Here is an 18696-nt window from a genome sequence, read left to right as displayed (position 1 = left end):
TTCTGGTGCACAGGAGGCAAGAAACGAAGAACCGCAGCTTCTTCGCCAACGACAACCCTCAATCATGATTATGCTGAAGCACACACAGACTCAGCGAGGACACTCGCAGAAAGGTATTTAAAACTGTGCGAAGCTTACCGAAGCCCCATTCGTCCAACAGGAGCAGACCAAAATGTGGTGCAAATCCCCCTCACCAAAACAGTTTTTGCGAAATTTTTACAGCCCACAGCCCGCGTAAGAATGATAAGGCTACTCCTCTGCATGAAGGCACACAAGTACCAATAGTACCAACTTCCCATGGACTACAAGGCTGCTGTTGCTGCTGCGATTACAAATCATCATCGTTTAGTTTCTTCGAATGACGGCCAAGGACCTTCCCAGAACTGACAACATCGCGATGAACGCACAAGGACTTAGGACTCCGTCTCCGGGCCCCGTCCGACCAGATCCGATTGGGTGTAAGATTGGCCCAACAAACGCATTCCAACAAACGGATATCACCAACCAAAACATGAACACCATCAGCCATCGAATTCTCGTCACCCGGAACGACGTACCTTTGGCGACGTTCAGATGCTGGTGCTGAAGCGTCGCCGCACGCCCATCGGCCAAAGAATGGTCCCGATAATTGGTTTCGGCTCCGGAATGCTGAATCTTCCCGGTCGGCCGAACTCCGAACGCTCTTCTCACCGGGAGTGCTTTGTTCGTCGAGCTTCGAGAAACAGCACGCCCGTGGACATGGTCAGCGGTGCCCGAGCCTTGCCCAAGGGGAAGTGAAGCATATTAAAAATAACGATTCGCTACACCCACCCAACCGGGAAGTCCTTGGACCAAAAAAAGGAAAAACATCGAAGAATGACACAGGCCGAGATAGAGAAAGCGATAGCAAAAAAAAGTGTTGCTGCCTCTTCTGCAGCTATTTTAATCTTCAACAGAGCACATCCCAAAAGTGTTCTTTGAAAAAAAAATGCTAAAAAGGACCCGACCCAGAGTGAGCTTGAGGGGTCCGGAATTTTTAACAAGCTTTCCGGTCCCACCATCGTGCGCTTCAGAGCCTCCCTCGCTCACCGAAGCTTGAACCGGTTCGGCAAAAGTTGTACAAGTGTGTCCGGAACCCGTGTAAACGGATGACGATCGAAGATGACACATCCCACCGACACGGATGTGGATCACGAAGATAACGACGACAAGCCCACACTGTAACACTTCGTTGGACCAGAACTGCACGCACACACCAGTGATGTGCTCTCTGGAGCGCACTCACGAGTCGGATCGGAACTCCAGTAATTGTTAGTCCGATTCAGACCTCCTCCAAAACCAGTGCCACTAGCTCTGTACAGAGTCGAAGTCATCCGGAGTCATCCGGAGTCATCCGGAGTCATCCGGAGTCATCTGGAGTCGTTCGGCGTCATCCGGAGTCGGAGTCGGGGTTTTCCATAATCGGAGTTATCCGGAGTTGAAGAAGCCAGCTCCGTTCGACTGAAATTGAAGTTGGAGTCATTCATAGTCAAAGTTGTCTGAAATAGGAAGAACCTAGAACTAAAGACTTAGAACTAAGCGACGACATCAATGACTCGGGACGACTCCAACACCGGATAGCTCCAACTCCGTATGAATCCTCCGAACAACTCTGGTCGGCTCCGGATAATGCTGGTCGGACCGTTCCGAAATTTTCGGAGTAAGATCGGAATCAACTCCGGATTTTAGCCAACTTTACCCATCACTAACACACTCACATTACCTTCTCAGGGCCTCCCATCTGAACGACCCCAAAAAAAATCGGTGAACAAAGCATGTGCGAGAGGTGAGTTTGGAAAAAGCCGAGCTCCAGAAAACACTCAAAACACGGCCAACGAATTCTTAGCCGATGATAGGGGACGGTTTGTTATCTTCAACCAGGCACACGCTGAGCTCCGGGGACATACAAACAAAAAACTTTCCAACTTCGATGGCCCATTTGGAATTGGCCACAATGCTGGGGGAAAAGAAATGCGAAGGACCAACTCCAAGAACCACCACATGCTGCACCAGACTCTCTCCCCCCCCCCCCCCCCCCCCTAGCAGCTGTTACTGACGACCGATTCGACGATGGAAAGATGAGTCTAATGCGCCAGATGCATGGCAGATATCTTAGCTCGGGCCAGGATACGCTCGACCACGAAACAAAGCGCGTGTCCAGTGTGTGCCGGTTGTAGTCCCGCCGCGCGCTCGCCTTTTCTCAGAATGCAAAAGGACATCCGAACGTGACCGTACTACATAAAACGCTTACAACGTAGGCAGGGGTTGCCGTATCAGACCCGTCGTCCGTCGTAGTGCAATACGGCATAAACGGAAAGAATCTCGAATATTAGGTACGTAGGCACGGCTGGCTGCGGCATACCGTTCTTGGAGGGCTTTTTTTAATATCTACACAAAACAGTAAGTCGACACAACTGATAGCTTGGCAGGGAAATTGGATTGCCTCTGGTTGCGTTCGTGTGGGCTGGCGGGGAGAGAGAAATTACCTCAAACATTCGCACCATTTGCTCGACACGACTCTGCCTCAATTTGCCCTAATTAACTTAGCAGCAGCAGAAAAAAACCCGTGTATTAGTAATTTTCACGTCTCACGCGCTCTCGGTGTGTACGTGTGTACGTATGGGGTAAAAATTTGTGCTACCAGTCCAACTTTGACGCTTTGCTGAGCATTCTGGGGTCTTTTCTTCTCTCACCATTCCTCCTTTCAATATAACTTCCTTTCCCAGCACACAGGAAAAGGCAGTGCCGGGTCGGGGCAAATGATGATAAATTGAAATGCTACACAAACTAGGCAGCAGAAGCAGCATCAGCAGTGTGTCTGCGGAGTTTCAAGAAGGGGTAGTAGATGGTAGAATTTTACATTTTACACTTGTGCAGAGAAGTTGGACCAAGCAGAGTTCTGCCGAGTTGAACCGAGCGCTGGGGAATTAATATTCAACAGAGATGACGACGAGTTACCCCCTTCAATACAGAGACACACGGTGGTATCACATCCTCCGCCCGTTCGGCATTAGTTTACATTATTTCGTCCCCTTTTCTGGGGACGCTGGGAGTTCCCCGCTCGCAAGGATTGAAAGCTTTCGCCGGTAATAGGAATTGCAAATAAAAACACTCACATTAAGTATTCCTTCGAGCAAACAAAAAGAAAAAAACACCAAACGATCGGTTGGGCCTCGTCCTCATCGTACGGGCATTCATATTTACGCTCATAAACATTTTCCTCCCTACACGGCGGTTACATACATTATACAGAAACACACACACATGCTCCTAAGGGCGACGGAATGGCAACACTTCTGGCCTGGGGATGGGGGGTGGAGGGGTTGCAAAATCGAACCGAAATCTGTTTATCGAAACGTCAAAACCGTATCTTTATGGGTCGTTCGTGATCGAATTTGCTATTCAAACGGTTTTCCAAACAGTCGCCCCCACACTCACGCGGCCCTGTTTGATGATGCTTTATTGACATTCATACACCCGGGGGGCGCGACTGTGACCAACGGGCACCGCAATGTTGCTGGCTGTTGCTGCTGTCCTCCGAACGATTAAAATACAATCTGCTACTGTTATCGCCTGTTCTCGTTGGCGTCGGCGAGAGCGTTGTGTTTGCTCGCTGGCAATTGAGTGAAGGAATTCAGCCGTGCACTGATTTAATTATGGAATGATGCATTCTGCTTTGGCCGTGGTTTTAGTGCCAGCAGTACCATTTGCGCTATGTGAGAGCTGTCAGAAATTTATGGTATACAGTGAGGGGAGGTGTCACTATGAGGCCAAACTAAGTTCCAATATCTGGGTGCATTTATGAAATAGTGAAATCGTTACACACATCCTCGCATGATTAGCTCAAATCAGTTTGATTTGACTGTGTATCAGGACAAATTTGCAAGAATTTATTCTCCTTTGATGATGCTTTAAATTTCATAACCATTATATGACGACTTCTCTTCACACATTCTGAAGTGTTTGCTTTATTTCAATTTCAAAGCGCCAGAAACATTGTAAACAATGAAGAAATTAAAATAGTTGTGAGTTCAAAATACAAGCAGCACTTGACAAATGACGTAGCAGTCGTATCTAAAGAGCAATTAAAATAAAGCTATATCCAACAAAACAAACACAACAATGATAGGAACTATTAGAGAATCATTAGAAATGCAAAAATTTAGATTAGAATATAAAATTCTCTCTAGAACATCTATCTTTTTCCTAAATCAGTGTAAATTTGTTTCAAAAATGATAAACGGAAATTTATTTTTAATTTCCACTGATATGGAACTAACAAAAATAATCAAATTCGCTGGATTTGCGAAAGTTAAATTTTTTAATGTTAGTATGAAATGATCAAGTGTCAAAAACATTGCAATGGCCCCATCTATAATTTAAGCCAGAATTACCGCCTGATCAAAGTGAGATGATACATCAGGTGGGCTTATCCAGTGCAATTTGACGTCTAAAAACGAAAGTAGGAAGAACACCTGGTTTGACAGTAACAAACTGGATGCTTTGATGATTTTGCTATGGACTCACTCCTAACTCTATCCAAAATTTTCACAATTTTACTCGATATTTCAGATCAATCGGTGGGATCTGTTGAACAGAACCAAAGGATATATGCGAAGGCACTCTGATAAATTCCTCACTTTCAGTATAAAATCATATTTGGTTCGGTTGGTACACTGCTCCTTGATTGCTGGCAGAAAGGATTCAGTGATTGTTGCCTATGTATCAGATTTGGCGAAGAAAATGATTTTTTTTTTTTTTGGAATCTATAGCCTTCAAATCTTCGTTTTAATCCAAGAACCGGCTGCCACGTATATTTTTTTTTTTTTGCTTCTTTCTTCGTGCTACGCCTGCGTATAAACACATACAATTTCTGCGAGATTTCATTTAAACTTCAAGGCATACTAGATTTTGTTATGAACCAAACCGTCAAATTATGTGTCGATGTATTGGTGAGAAAGAACTCTATAAGCCCACCTGATATATACACTCACTTTGCGCCTGATGGTGAAATAATGTTGATCAATCATTCGAGTTTAGTATCCATTTGACAGTTACGGTCCTCCATATTGGATTTCATCATTTGCGGAGGATCAAACAATTTACAATTTTTTTGAAAAATTTCTATAGAGACGGATCTATCTGCAAGTTATAGTTTCTAAGGACTTTGTATGAAACTTTGGACCAAAGTGTATGAAGACCAGGTTTTTTATGACAAAATTTGAACGTCGCTTTTCGATAGAACAGAACTTTCCGACTACACAAACACTGAAGCTCTTCGTTCTTTTCAATAAATCTTCAAAAACACGTACAATATTTCTCATTGTAAGCTAAACAAAATCTAAACTAAATAAAATCAATTTCTGCATCAAAATAATGTCGTCGATGAGGTCACCAATGTATACTAAATATGCGTTGCTAAGAAAAGCGAACCGCTCCGATAGAACATAATTTCACCCATTCTGTCAAAAGGAGCTTTTTTTGTTTCTGAAATTAATCTTGGCTGAAAATCTAAGTGGTTTGCGTGTGTGTGTTTTTATGCAGTTCAGTTGCTAAATATCTTCTTCTTCTTCGCCAATTGTCAAACTCCTATGTACAAAACTGGCTAGTATCATAAAATCCCCCTAATAATTGTAATTGTTCGCTGCATGATAAATTAATAAGAAATGAAGGACAAGGAATTGCATTTCCTGTCTCAAATAAACGTAATTGTGTGGTTCCAGTCCCAAGGGATTACTTGACTTGTTCATCCCAAATTAAGCATTCGGTGTTCATTTTTCTCGGCGACCAAAAACTGCGCCAACACAGCCCAAAACTACATTCCTTTCCTAGCCAGCCTAATAATGCCTGCCCGATCGGCTACGGCAGCATAATGACTTGCTGACTTGCCGACTAAACCCCTCACCAACCAGTTGGTCACCACCATTGAAACACTATTTGTTTCATTCATTAATCACAATCTCCGCAACCCGAGAAATGCTCCACCCCGTGCTACATATCATATCAAAGTCATGGCATCGGGGCGCGCCGGTGGGGATTCCTGGCTCGAGTTTTGCTCGAGAATGTGGCCAAGCACACATTCCAAACACCCGCAAAGAGCTGGTGAGCAGTTTTTGCCTTATAAAAGCACAGAAAAAAAAACCCGGGACGAAAGCTACAAAAAAAAACCAACCACCAAGGATCGTCGTTGATGAAGTTTTCCCCTACTTCCTTGCACCCCGCAACTGCTCCCAAGCAGGGAGAGCACACTCTCGACCGATAACGAACGCTTCGAAGAAGGCGGGGAGGCAAATAGACAAACATCATCACTAGGAAAGATCGTCACACTTGTCCATCCGGGCGGCCCGCCGCCACCACCACTTCTAATTGTCCCGTGCTTCGGTCACACAACGGTCTCCGGCTGACCGACGACGACCACTTGACGCTTTCAATTGGTGGTCCCTTCGTTCAATTTCGGTTTCGGAAGCGAACGTAAGGCACCAAGCTCCACGCTGGTGGAGGGTGTACGTTACGTTCCAGTTTTTCGCCTCCCATACACAGCAACATCGTTCATCAGAGATTGCAATGTATTCATCACTCTTGCTTTTGCCTCTCCTCCTCGACTTGACCCGGTCGAGGACGGGCAGTCTCCAAGCCGTGTCCAGGAGCCTTACATTCTTGGAAGGGCGTTTGAGCGAAACACAGCGCAGATGAGCATGTCGAAACCAGAACGCGGGCGCAAGAATGGGGAAAAAGGGCGCAACAAAGGCTCATCAAGTGACGGTTCCCATAAGCGGAAACAATAAACATGCCAGGGCAAACAGTGATAAGCATAACGGGCGTAGGATGGTGGTACACACGAAGGGCAACACGAAAGGATCGCATAAAACAAAAGCGCGTGAAGCAGGAATAAATCTAGCGCAAGTGAAATGAAGAGAAAGAAAAAAAACATCATCAACCAGCGGGAAGAAATAAAACCTTAGAAACCTGGTTGCGCCAGGTCCTGTGCAAACGTAACACAAATATGCGCGCTCGGACGCGTGCAATACTGGAGGCAGAAGGGACACAAAAAAAACGCGCCAAAACACTTAGCCCCACGAGAGCGTTATTCACGCGTTCAAAGGGAAAACTCGACTGTGGAGTAGTAGTAGTAGTAGTAGTCGGGAAACGTAAACAAGCTGGCAGGCAGTAGCAACAGAAGTGGCTGCAAAAAAAGGACCTAAACGCGCCAACAAAGTCCTTCCCGGTAGCCTTCACACTGGACTGGAAAGCACATATCCCACTACCAGCCACCACACCAGCAGCTACTGCAACGCCCCCTTCTTGGTCTTCTAATGGCATTTTCAGGCGCCACTAACGCCCGCTCCCAAGAACTTGAAGGGCTCTTAGAAGCGAAAGAAGTGGGAAAGCAGACAGCAAACGGCCTGACCGGGGCACAGCGGCACCGGAGGAACTGTGTCAATTATTTAATGGAAATTATCAAAGCAAACGAGCAAAGCTCGTCACCGCCGTTTTTCCACGCGAAGGCGACGGTCCTCCAAACGACCGGGCGGCTCTGCTGCTGTTTGACTTTGCGATATACACGCTTCTTTTACGTGTTTGTTGCCCGACTTGCCGAGGCGGATCTGGAGAGTGTCGTTAAGGTCGGCGAGTGGCGAGGGCACACCGAAAAACAGTAACTAGCACCGGGTGGATGCTTATGATTGCTACTGCTGCTGTTGCCGTCATTTTCACCGAAGCTAACAGGAAGTGTGATTTCCGATCTGCGGTGCGGGGACTGTACTTTGACCGCTAGGCTAAATCGTGTCGCCCATTTTCCGGAACGATGCAGAATGGAAAGCACATAGCTTTCCTCTCCAGCCGGAAGATATTAGATTTGGCCGGTAATTTATTTACTGATTAAATTCCAAGCATTTCTTCCCCGAGGGGGTTTTTCGAAATGTTAAAGTATGTTAAAACAAGTAGTGATTGTCTGTACTGAACATACAAGATATCTGCAAGTACAAGACCAAACACAATTTTTTTTAATTCTATCTCATGTTGGAGTCATGAATTCTTGATCATTTTGGTGCCATGACCAGGATAATTTCTATCTTTTCTGATATTTATTCTTTGACTGTCATCACAACAATGAATGAAAATTAGCACTAACAGGTCATTGGACTATGAATGGTATTTACTAACTAAATTTTGGTGCCGTGACCAGGATGTCACTCAATCTAGAGCACAGCGTATGAAAGCAAGCTGTTTTAAGTCATGCCAAGAGTTAAAGTATTCGAAATGTTAAAGTATCTCAACACAACTAGTGATTGTATACAAGATGTCTGATAGTAAGTGACCAAAAATGATATTTTTTCGGTATCTATCTTATTTTGGTATCATGAATTCTTGAACATTTTGGTGCCATGACCAGGATAATTTTTATCTTTTCTGAATTTCTTCTTTAACTGTCATCACTACAATGCATGAAAAATATGACTAACATGTCATTGGACTATGCATGGTATTGAATTAATAAAATTTAAACAAAACATATTTCGAGTGCCATGACCAGGATACTTTCGCTGACATCGCGCATTCAACTGATACCATTAAAAAAGAGTTGAAAAAAAAACATTTTTTTATTGCAAAGCTCATCAAACGTATTACAGCTCAACAAGTATTGCCCTACAAACGATGCAAATGTTGGTGCCATGACCAGGATATTACTCAATTTAAAGCTCCGCTCAGTAATGATTAGTAATTTGTAAATATTTGCAATCAGATATTTTTTGTATTGATATTGAAACTCTTTGCTTACTCTCACCTTACAGTGTACCGATGGGTTCGCTAACGTACATTGAACACCCCTCAAATCCATCGCGTTCACCCTACCCCGCACTCATGGTTAACTAGTGCGCTTCATATTACTCTTACCAAGCACATTCATAAAACTAGCCCATAAAACGGGAACGATCAGAATACTTTCGCCCTGGCATCATCTGAGCATCCCCTGGCTGGTGCTGAATGGCGAAAAGCCATGAAAAGGAGCATTCATTCCATTCATGCATGTATCGTGCCCATTCCAGGGAGAGTGAGAAAGAATAAAAAAGCAACGCAACAAGATGCTTCCAAAGTGGAAAAGTGGAGCAGAACCTTTTCATCCTTTCGTTAAGCACCCTTCCCCTCCCCGTGGGGAAGGGGAGTCCGTTCGAAAGCTGCTCCACACACAACTGGCAGCAGCCGGGAGAGAGGAACTAAAAACCGATAATACCCCTTTTATTCAACCATACCAGAACACAGACGACGAATGAAGGTACACTTTGCGTGAAACGATGGAAGGGACACTAGATGCAGCAGCAGCAGCAGTAGTAGTACACCGTTTGCTACTTCCTTGCCACCTTCCCGTGAAAAGATAGTAAAAAAATTAATCAAAATGGTTCACCCAACAACACACAGATGCGTCTCTGGAAACGAGGTGGAAAGGCGATGTTTTCGTCCTCCTCCTCCTCCAGCCGGGTGTGAAGGAAACTTTTCCTTTGCCCCGAGTACGGGGGGATCCGGACTCTTTACAGCTGGAGGTACAAAAAATAGCTCTCCTGTTCGTCCCCGAATGCACAATCACACTTCTGCCGTGGGATGTGAAATTGAAAAAAGCAACCCCGGCAACCCCCGGACTTGGTGCGCTACATGTCCCAAGCCCCAACCGACCGTATGTGTCTCAAGCCTCAAGAGAGGTGGCTTTGTAAAAATCCGTCCTTCTCCATACGGTCCGGGGGAAGCAGAAGCGACGAGACAAAATAGGCAAAGCTAGGATTAACCATTATGCTGGAGAAGCACGGATGAGGGGGATGAAAAAAAAAGTAGATAACTATCCCCACACCCTTCCTAGAGCGCCGGCCGGCCGAAACTGAAACTCCAAACGAGCGTTGTACAACGACGACAACGACGACATAACAGTCAGTTTGATTACGATTTCATAAAAGCGATCGAACGCCTGGGTGCAACAGAGGAAGAGGACGAGGCAATGGGTTCCCCATGCATCTTTCCCCCACCCGAGAGCTTTACTTCGCACGGGTCTTCTCCAAGGTAGCTAAAGCTCTCTGAAGCACCGAATTAACAAGCCACTACAGGCAGGCAGGCACAGGCAGGCAGAAGTACCACACACACAACCACCTACAAGCAGACTCCTCTCCGCCCCGGGTGCATAAAAGTATCGCGCGACCAAATATCCAAACGGCACCGAAACGTGAGGATCCTGTGCGCCCTGTGCCGCTTGGACCAACAGAAACCAGCAGCTCCAGGGAATGGACTGGAAAAAAATGCACAGGAGAAAACTGCCTCCTTTTTCCCAGGGAAGGTCGTCCACCCGGAAGGCCTTGTGGCGCATCTTTCCTTCCTTTTTTTTTTGCTTCGCTTCCACACTCATTCCCCGGTAGCCCATGCTGTGGGTGTAGATGTAATTGAAAAACTTTGCCAAAGCGCTTCAGCTTGTTTCGTTTTTTTTTTTTTGTTTCCTGGTCTTTGCTTCTGCCCCTGGTAGAGAGGAGTTCCATGAGGCTTCCAACTACGAGACACGCGGTAAGTGAGACACAGCGATGGATGAAGGAACAGATTTTGCCATGTTTTTCAGCACTCACACACACAGTCGTAGCCACGCTGCCCGCTTGAAATGGATCCTCGTCCAATACCAAAAGGAACTTAAACGCAGAGCATACACTCTGGTTCAACGCGTCCTCGTGACAAGCAAAATGGAGTACACGCACACACACACAAACACAGATTTTTTTTCGGGGATTCTCTCTCTCTATACACACACTAAACTAACTCTATAATGATATCATCCGCGCTATTCACCTTCCCCTAAAACCGACGTCCTTCGGGATACTCCTTTTCAATGACTCCCCGTCGACAGACGCGACTTCAGCAGTTTATTCAGCGTTTCAATCTTTTTTTTTCGGCCCAAAAGGGTAGCATACAAAAGCGAGAACTTGATTTTTATCGCCAACTTTTTTCCGGTCTCAAGATGAAGCGAATAGCACGAAAAAGAGCTTGAAAACGAGTGCAGCCAATTGCTTTTCTACGGTCGCGGAAGAGAGTTGAACAGAAATGCATAACTGCCACCGACATAAATGCGATTTGCTCCCCCCGGTCTCGGCACAGCGGCAGCAGCAGCAGCAGCGGAGAAGAATGCAAAACAGTTCCTGCAGCGGCAACGGACACACCTCAACTTTTAAAAAAGAATTTCAATTTATAGTGCAGCAAAAAAAAATTATAGAAGGCTAACTAGAAACGATCTTTGCCCCAGCTAATCAGGACGACGCAAGCAAGGCATTCTGATTCCTGCAAACTTAATTAACCCGACCGCGCGATCCCCGAAATCAAAGCCGACCCCGCATCCCTCGGGAGGATTTTGTCTCAGATCTTGCTACTAGTGATGGGAAAAATGAAGATTTCGTCGGAATCGATTCCGGCTAGGTACGAAGTTTTCTCGAACCGGCTCCGGAATTGGCTCCGGAATTGGCTCCGAAATTGGTTCCGGAATAGGCTCCGGAATCGGCTCCGGAATTAGCTCCGGAATCGGCTCCAGAATCGGAATTGGATCCGAATTTGGTTCCGGAATCGGCTCCGGAATCGGAATAGGCTCCGGAATCAGAATCAGCTCCGGAATAGGAATCGGTTCCGTGAATGCCTTCGGAATCAAAATTGGTTCCGACATCGGAATTGACTCCGAAATCAGAGTTGGCTTCGAAACGGAGTCGATTTTGGCATCTTCATAGGAATATGCGTATTCACATGGAGATTCGCGGACTTTTTTCGACACTTCTCATTTCAATTCAAACCATTCCATTTCTGGAGTCAAGTTCTGATTTCGGAGCCGATTCCGATCCTGGAATCGATTCCGGAGTCGACTCCGGAGCCGATTCCGGTCTCGGATCTGGAATCGGCTCCGGATTCAACTCCGGAATCGGCTCCGAAACCAACTCCGGAATCGATTCCGGAATCGGAATCGACTCCGGAATCGGAATCGATTCCAGCATCCGAACACGGAAACGGGTAGGTCCGATTCCAAGCACCCACCACTACTTGCTACAGATGCTACGATGTCTTTGCAGGCCATCGTTCTTAGTTGCAAGTTTTGCACTTTTTGCACACACAAAAGAATCCCACCAATGCCTGGTACAGCTTGTTGACGACTAGTTACCGGAGGGTAGCCTTAAAATCCGCTCCATATCCGGGGAACATGCTGTCAACTAGCCCGGACAACTCCAGCAACGACAAAGATAATTCCCGAAAGTGTTTGTGGCATGGCACATCAGCTTGACTCCTGGATGGGTTCTGATTTCCTATCCGTGCGTCCCGAGGCTCAAACAAGCTCTCTAAGCTCGTTTTCTCCACACCCACCACCAGCAGCAAGCAAAGATCATCCATCACACACGCGCGCCATGTTAAATTACCCAATGCTTTGCAGCAGAGCGCGTCCCAGAGATGCAAAGAATCAAAAAACTAAAATGCAACAAGACTCAGCAAACGATGATAGCCCGCTCTCTTACCGGGTACGGTACAACAAGTGCAAGTGACGCAGCTCCAACCAACAAAGCGATTGCTCCAAAAACTGCAACACAGACAGGAGCTCCAGGAGTGTGGAGCTGCAGCAATTACTCAATGTCTGTTGCAATGGGAGTCAGAGGTTGGAGAGCGTCTGAGCAATCGCTTTACTAATCCCTTCAGTGGCGTAGCAATTAAACTGGAATGCATACCGCCAGCACCCAGTTGCTACGAAGAAAGCTGCCAGCCGACTTCAATTTTTGGCAAAAGAGATCACTCTCCAAACAGGCAGCGGAAGTTGTGTCTGAGTGTGTGTGGTTTCAGATTGATTCATTTCTTCCGGCACGTTTCAGCAAATCCGAAACACGATATACACACACAAAATGGAAGACTTTTTGAAAGTGATGCAACAGAGCGCATGTGGCAGGTTATGGTTCCGCAATAAAAGGACCTAACCCGAGGAAGAAGTTTTAATGTAGCCAGAACCTTAAATCAGATTGGTGGTAGCTTCGATCGGAATTTCTTTCCCCGAAATCTCACGAGCTGATGAAAAGGTTTGCATTTCCAGCGCAAAAGATTACACCAGCGCCAGCGATGTAAAGTCGTTCGGCTTATCCAAACTATGCTGTAGCTTCCCCCTCGTGCCCAACGAGAACTCGAACACAATTTCACTTACGGGCACCGAATGCACGTGTATCGGGGGGGCATTACATTTTGTACCATGCTGCCATGTTTGTATTCCCCAAAAAAAATCGGATTACTGCTTTCTTGGTACACACGCACCACAACTCAGGGACCTCTCTCTAGCCGTCACAACCGACGGACACACGCACGTGGCACCAGCAACAAGGTTGTGCTGCTCCTCACCGTGTCCCGTTCGCCGGTTGTACATGCAGCAGCAGACATTCCGGTATGTTCACGGTGTTCATACTGACAAAGAGAGATTATTGCTGCTGGTGTTGCCAACATACCGCAGGCACCGGTGTGAAAAAGGGCAAAGTGTTATGCCGGTGTGATTGGGCTCCACGTGCATGTGAAGAGTTTCTCCATTTACGGTGACAAATGCGCCCTCTTCTTGACGTCTGTGGCGGGGAAATCAGATGATGTTCCTGCATTGCCAGGATTGTTTGGGGCGTGAAGCTTGATTCAGATCGATTGGAGGATTGGAGGATAGATTGTTTGAAGTAATGAAACTTTCAACGTCCCTTATCTATATCATGGCAAATAGGGTTATTCTGAGAATATATTTAAATAAACGAAGCATATACCTTTTTGGTTAGTATTCTTGTAATAACCATTCGCACTTACTAAGTGCACAAATGATTCCAGTGAAAATGTTGCTACAAACTCCCGATCACTGTTTGGCAACAATGTCCGCTCAGTCGTTGCGGGAATTTCGGAAAAGGCTAGACATGGCAACACCAATATTCTATCCCATTATGCTATGTGCGCGCAAGACCATCCAACATTTCGGTAAACTACACATACTACGGAAACGGTAAACTATCTCAAACTCTTACACCGAAACATATTAGTAGTTTCGCTTCGACACATGCAGCACGCTATCAAACGCCCTCGGTCAATTCCAGGAATTATTCATGCATTTACAGCGATTCAAGCATGCAATGCACACCAAATTTGATGGTTTACATTTTGCAATTTGCAACATGTAAGCAGAGCAATTCCGAGAAATTATTCTCTCTTTTTTAGACCTCAACATCGATTGGCGATGCGTTGATGCATCGTAAAAGGGGTGCTTCTGCGTATTTTCACAGGGAAATCGTAGCAGTTTTCGGTAAGTTAACTAAATACCAGAAATCAGGCAAAATAATATCAAATGAAATATGAAGAGTTCAACATATTTGGTCCAATTTGCAGTCAGCCAACAGTTCGACAGAATAGTAAACCAATGAAAGTATTGTTTTTCTCTAAATATTATATGGTTATAGAATTGATTCTAACACACGTTTGGAACGTTAAATTCATGATAAATTACTTTAAATGCTACCGAGAATAGATACACGATAAATGTTAATTTACGACAGTTCAGTGCTGTGGGCATCTGCCGTAACTTGGAAGAATAATAAACCGTGAATTCAGCTGAATATTCCTTTTAAACCCCCAAAGAAACTAAACGAGTTCATTCTTTTTCCACAGTAATACGAAAGCTAGTTTTGTGCAATAGATTTCAATGTGTCATCATAAAACATCTAACTTACTCCACAAAATTAAGGTATTATAGCTCATAAGCAATCGTTTGAGGTGTCAACAATATTTACACCAGTATGTTATTCGTGTCATCCAAGTGCAACGGCCATATTACAAATTTAGATCCGTAGGTCAGCCATAAGGCCCGAACCATCTACACAAAAAAAAACCTAATCCACAAATTCTTCCAAATGATTCCAGTCGATGAAACTATTGAAGATTCTCATCACTTTATTTACAATTCTTCCCTAACAAATAAACGATACTTCAGAAATTGGATTTGGTTATGTCTGGTATAGATTTCGTATAAAAGTAGAGAATACTTTGAATTAAAACTCCAGATGCTGTTCCCTCTTAATAAAAAGCAGCATCTAATAAAGGTGAGTGTTATAACAGACAGACTTTCCGAGTAAACGATACTTCTAAAGCGCATTGGAGAGGAGAGGATATCAACGTCAGGTATTACGAAACTGATGTCTTTCGACTGTTTTCCAAGGAAAATTCATATAGATTGAAAACCCCCCCAGGATAACGCTCTCAAGTTACAGGTTTAATCTCATACCCGATTCCTTTGAGAGCTTCCAAAAGACCTATTCCTAAGCGTTTTAGTATTATAGGTACTCCCTTTGCCGCTGATTTCCACATTGAATGTCTAACAAGTTCCGAAAAGACTCCCCAAGTAATTCCTGAAGATCAGTCCCCAATTCGGCCTAACATCTTACAAGGTATGCCATGTTCAACCAGCAATGATATCATATTAAAACAAATTCAACAACCCCCCAGGACAGCTCCCAGCTGCTTCCCAAGACATCTCTCCAGTGAGGACTCCCGCAAATGCTGTAATTCTACACCCGAACCAAGCCCCTTACCTTTCCACCGATGGTCAGCTGGTAGCCCATGAGGGTCGGCGCCTTCAGCTGCACCGGACAGATGAAGCCGAGATCCCGGTGCGTCCCGACGAGCCCACTGCCCGGCGGTCCGCCAGCGCTCACACCACCGCCCGCCACCACCCCGGACGTCTTCCGGTGCGGTGGTACGTACGGTGCGGCGGCCACCGTTTTCATCGGATAGCCACCGCCGGCACTGCCGGCCCCCGCACTGCCCGGACCAACGCCGGCCGGGCTCGTCGGTATCGGGGTCGGCGTTTCGCTCGCGTTGTGCTTCGACACGCACAGCTCCTCGCCCCCGTACTCCGGGAACTGCGAGCACTCCAGGTTCTCCGGCCACGGGAAGTTGAACGTCTTCATGATGCTCTCGCAGGCCCGGGCACTCTCGCACAGGCTCCGGCAGGGCGGTATCGGGAACGGCAGTATCGTGCAGACGGGCGCGTACAGCAGGCAGAGGAAGAACTTCAGATCCGGGCTGCAGTCGATCTTGACCAGCGGCACGTACTGGTGCACCTCCAGCGCCGCCTCGTCCTGCTTCGTGTGCCCGAACCGGTTCGGCATGATCGTGCGGTTGTACGGGATGCCGATGCAGAACGGTATCGTGATCGGTTCGCACCGGTTGTGATGCTGGAACTCTTCGCCGGCGTTGCCCGCTTCCGTCTCGCCGTGTGCGACGATCGTTTCCTGCTGCTGCTGGATGGCCGTCGATGCTAGTGGGAGCAGCAGCACACACCACAGCAGGGCGGCCACTCGTAAAGCGGCCATTTTTCCGTTGTTGTTGGTTGCCTTTACACACACGCGCGCTTCTCACACACCGCTCGGAGATTCTGCACAGCGAAAATCACCGGTCTTCACACACTTACGCACCCGGCGAGTGCAGCCGCTTGCTTCGATGCAGGATTTGCCTAACAACTGACCACATATGCACTGTGCTCATCAATACACACACACTAAGGAATTATGCAGAACAACAGTGAGACCGGTGGTAGAACAGGTGCCTCTTTTCGCCCCTTTTTTTTCTTCTTTTAAGCACCTTTGCACACACACACACTTTTTGTGTATTAAATTCTCTCACACATTTAAGCACCTCTTTTCACACCGCAACGAAGGGCAGCGCGAAAAGCCAACAGACGAAAATAAAAACTGCATAAACACAACACACACACACTCACACACTGACACAGCTACACTGACGTACGTGCGCACGTTTCTTTCTGCTCTCCGTTTTGCGGCGTTTGCACACTAACACCAATTAAACGCCGACAAACGCCGACCCACGCATACGCACGCACACACATACAGCCACACAAACACTACAGCGCGTATACGGCGCTCTTGTAACGCATTCACCCGGTCTTTTGCCGGGGCTGGAGACAACCAGAAAGCGGAGCGAAAGGACAAGGGGGGAAAAACACCCTTAGCGCACAAATTCACGCACACTATGTAACACAACACCCCTGGGCGGGCTGGGATGATTTCGGGACCGACCGACTGGCAATTTTAGCCAACCCTCTTCTTCTCGCCGGTGGACGGTTGTTTGCAATTTTCTCTTCAAAACGCAGGGAATTTTCCACGCCGCCTCTTTTTTTGTATTGGCAATTGACACGGACACACGGGTTTCTTCTTCGAGAGCCGGCTGTGTTTCTCTTTTTTTCTAGCCGTTTTATTTGAAAGGTGTTGTTTTGGCTGGATGGGGAGATGATTTTTGATTCGAGCAAAAATACACACTTGAAACACGGCAAAGGATGCACAGCACTTGCTGTTTTAGCCGCTTTGCACCTGCTTGCGCACACACACACGCACAGCGGCCGGCAGCGGTCTTGCCGGCTGTTTACTTTACACTGTGCAGCAGCAGCAGCAGCTACACATACACACCCGGAAACCGGAAAATTATTCAAACCTTCTTTCAAAACGTGTGATTATTTGTGTGTAAAATTATTTATCTCACTGTAACTAAACCACGCCAAATGCTGCTTCATACGTAAACACGCCGCATAAACACCAACGCGCGCGATTTTTTTCTCACATTTTTTCACTCAAAAGCGCACCGCAACACTGCACCGCGAAGGGAAATTCTTTCGTTTTAAAGCACCGGAAAATTCCCTTAATAACGGGGTGTGTTTAATTTATTTTCTAAAACCGCGCACCATACACCCGCGACGCGACAGAACACAATTTGCCGGATGAAACGGCACACGGACACGGTACGAGATGCGTCCTCACAGTGACGCTGCTAGCGGTCTAATGAAAGCTTGGTTGATGTTCATTCGCCAGTCAAAGCAACACTTGCTTGTGTTATGTGCTCTTTCTTCTTTTAACACGTGCCTCTACATAGGGAAGGCTGTGTGTAAAGAAAGAGAGCGCTTCATTATGTAGCGTTCTCTCATTCGGCTGTAGTCGCTTTCTTTGTCTCCCGCAAGGGCTCAACAAATGAACCTGTCTTTTTGTGTGAAAGAAAATGTCAAAGCTCAGTGGGTGTATGCTGCTGTCTCTTTCATGGCCGTGCTTGAATGAATTCGTGGTCGGGATTGAAGAGGATTGACGCGACACACCAAAGCTTTACAGGGGTCCTCTCATCGTTTTATACGAATTGCTTTATTTGGTTGAAAATGAAAAATATGTTGTAGTCCCGAGATTCACATTTATCATATGATAAACGAACTACCGTAAGAATTCAATAGTTGAACGCTTTTTAGTTGGCTACTTTTTAGTTGAACGCTCGATAGTTGGCTGACAGTTCAATTAAAAAGCATGCGTTTGTATGGAAAATCCGGTTTTTTGAAAATTTCATAAAAAAGATCATGGCCTGCCGAGAAAAATTTCAAAAATCAGTATGGAAAAACGTGCCAACTAAAAAGCACATACTCAATAGTTGCCAGGGAATATTAGTTCAACCAGTGAGCTCAAACTGTACTGCTTTACTAATTTATTTATCTTTATGATTTATTTGTTTATGATACTCAATCATGATAGGAATAGATGTCAAAAATAAATTCACAAATACGTACAGTCTTTCAAAAGCTAGGACTAATTTTCTTGTTTGATGTAACAGGGTAATAATAAGTTAAGAATAACG

General features: G+C 46.0%; 1 protein-coding gene across 1 annotated transcript in view; it reads right to left on the bottom strand.

Moving 5' to 3' along the window:
- LOC121600631 (frizzled) overlaps positions 1-17851 on the bottom strand; it is a 239023-nt gene extending 221172 nt beyond the window's left edge. The window contains exon 1 of the mRNA XM_041929405.1: positions 15603-17851. Within this exon, the coding sequence (XP_041785339.1) occupies positions 15603-16385 (783 nt within the window). The 5' untranslated portion in view covers positions 16386-17851. The remainder of the gene's footprint in view (positions 1-15602) is intronic.
- Positions 17852-18696: the final 845 nt, after the last annotated feature.

The sequence above is a fragment of the Anopheles merus genome, chromosome 3L (genome assembly GCF_017562075.2).
Source record: "Anopheles merus strain MAF chromosome 3L, AmerM5.1, whole genome shotgun sequence".
Taxonomy (NCBI): domain Eukaryota; kingdom Metazoa; phylum Arthropoda; class Insecta; order Diptera; family Culicidae; genus Anopheles; species Anopheles merus.
The sequence above is the reverse complement of the archived record's forward strand: the minus strand, read 5'-3'. Positions and strand labels throughout refer to the sequence as shown.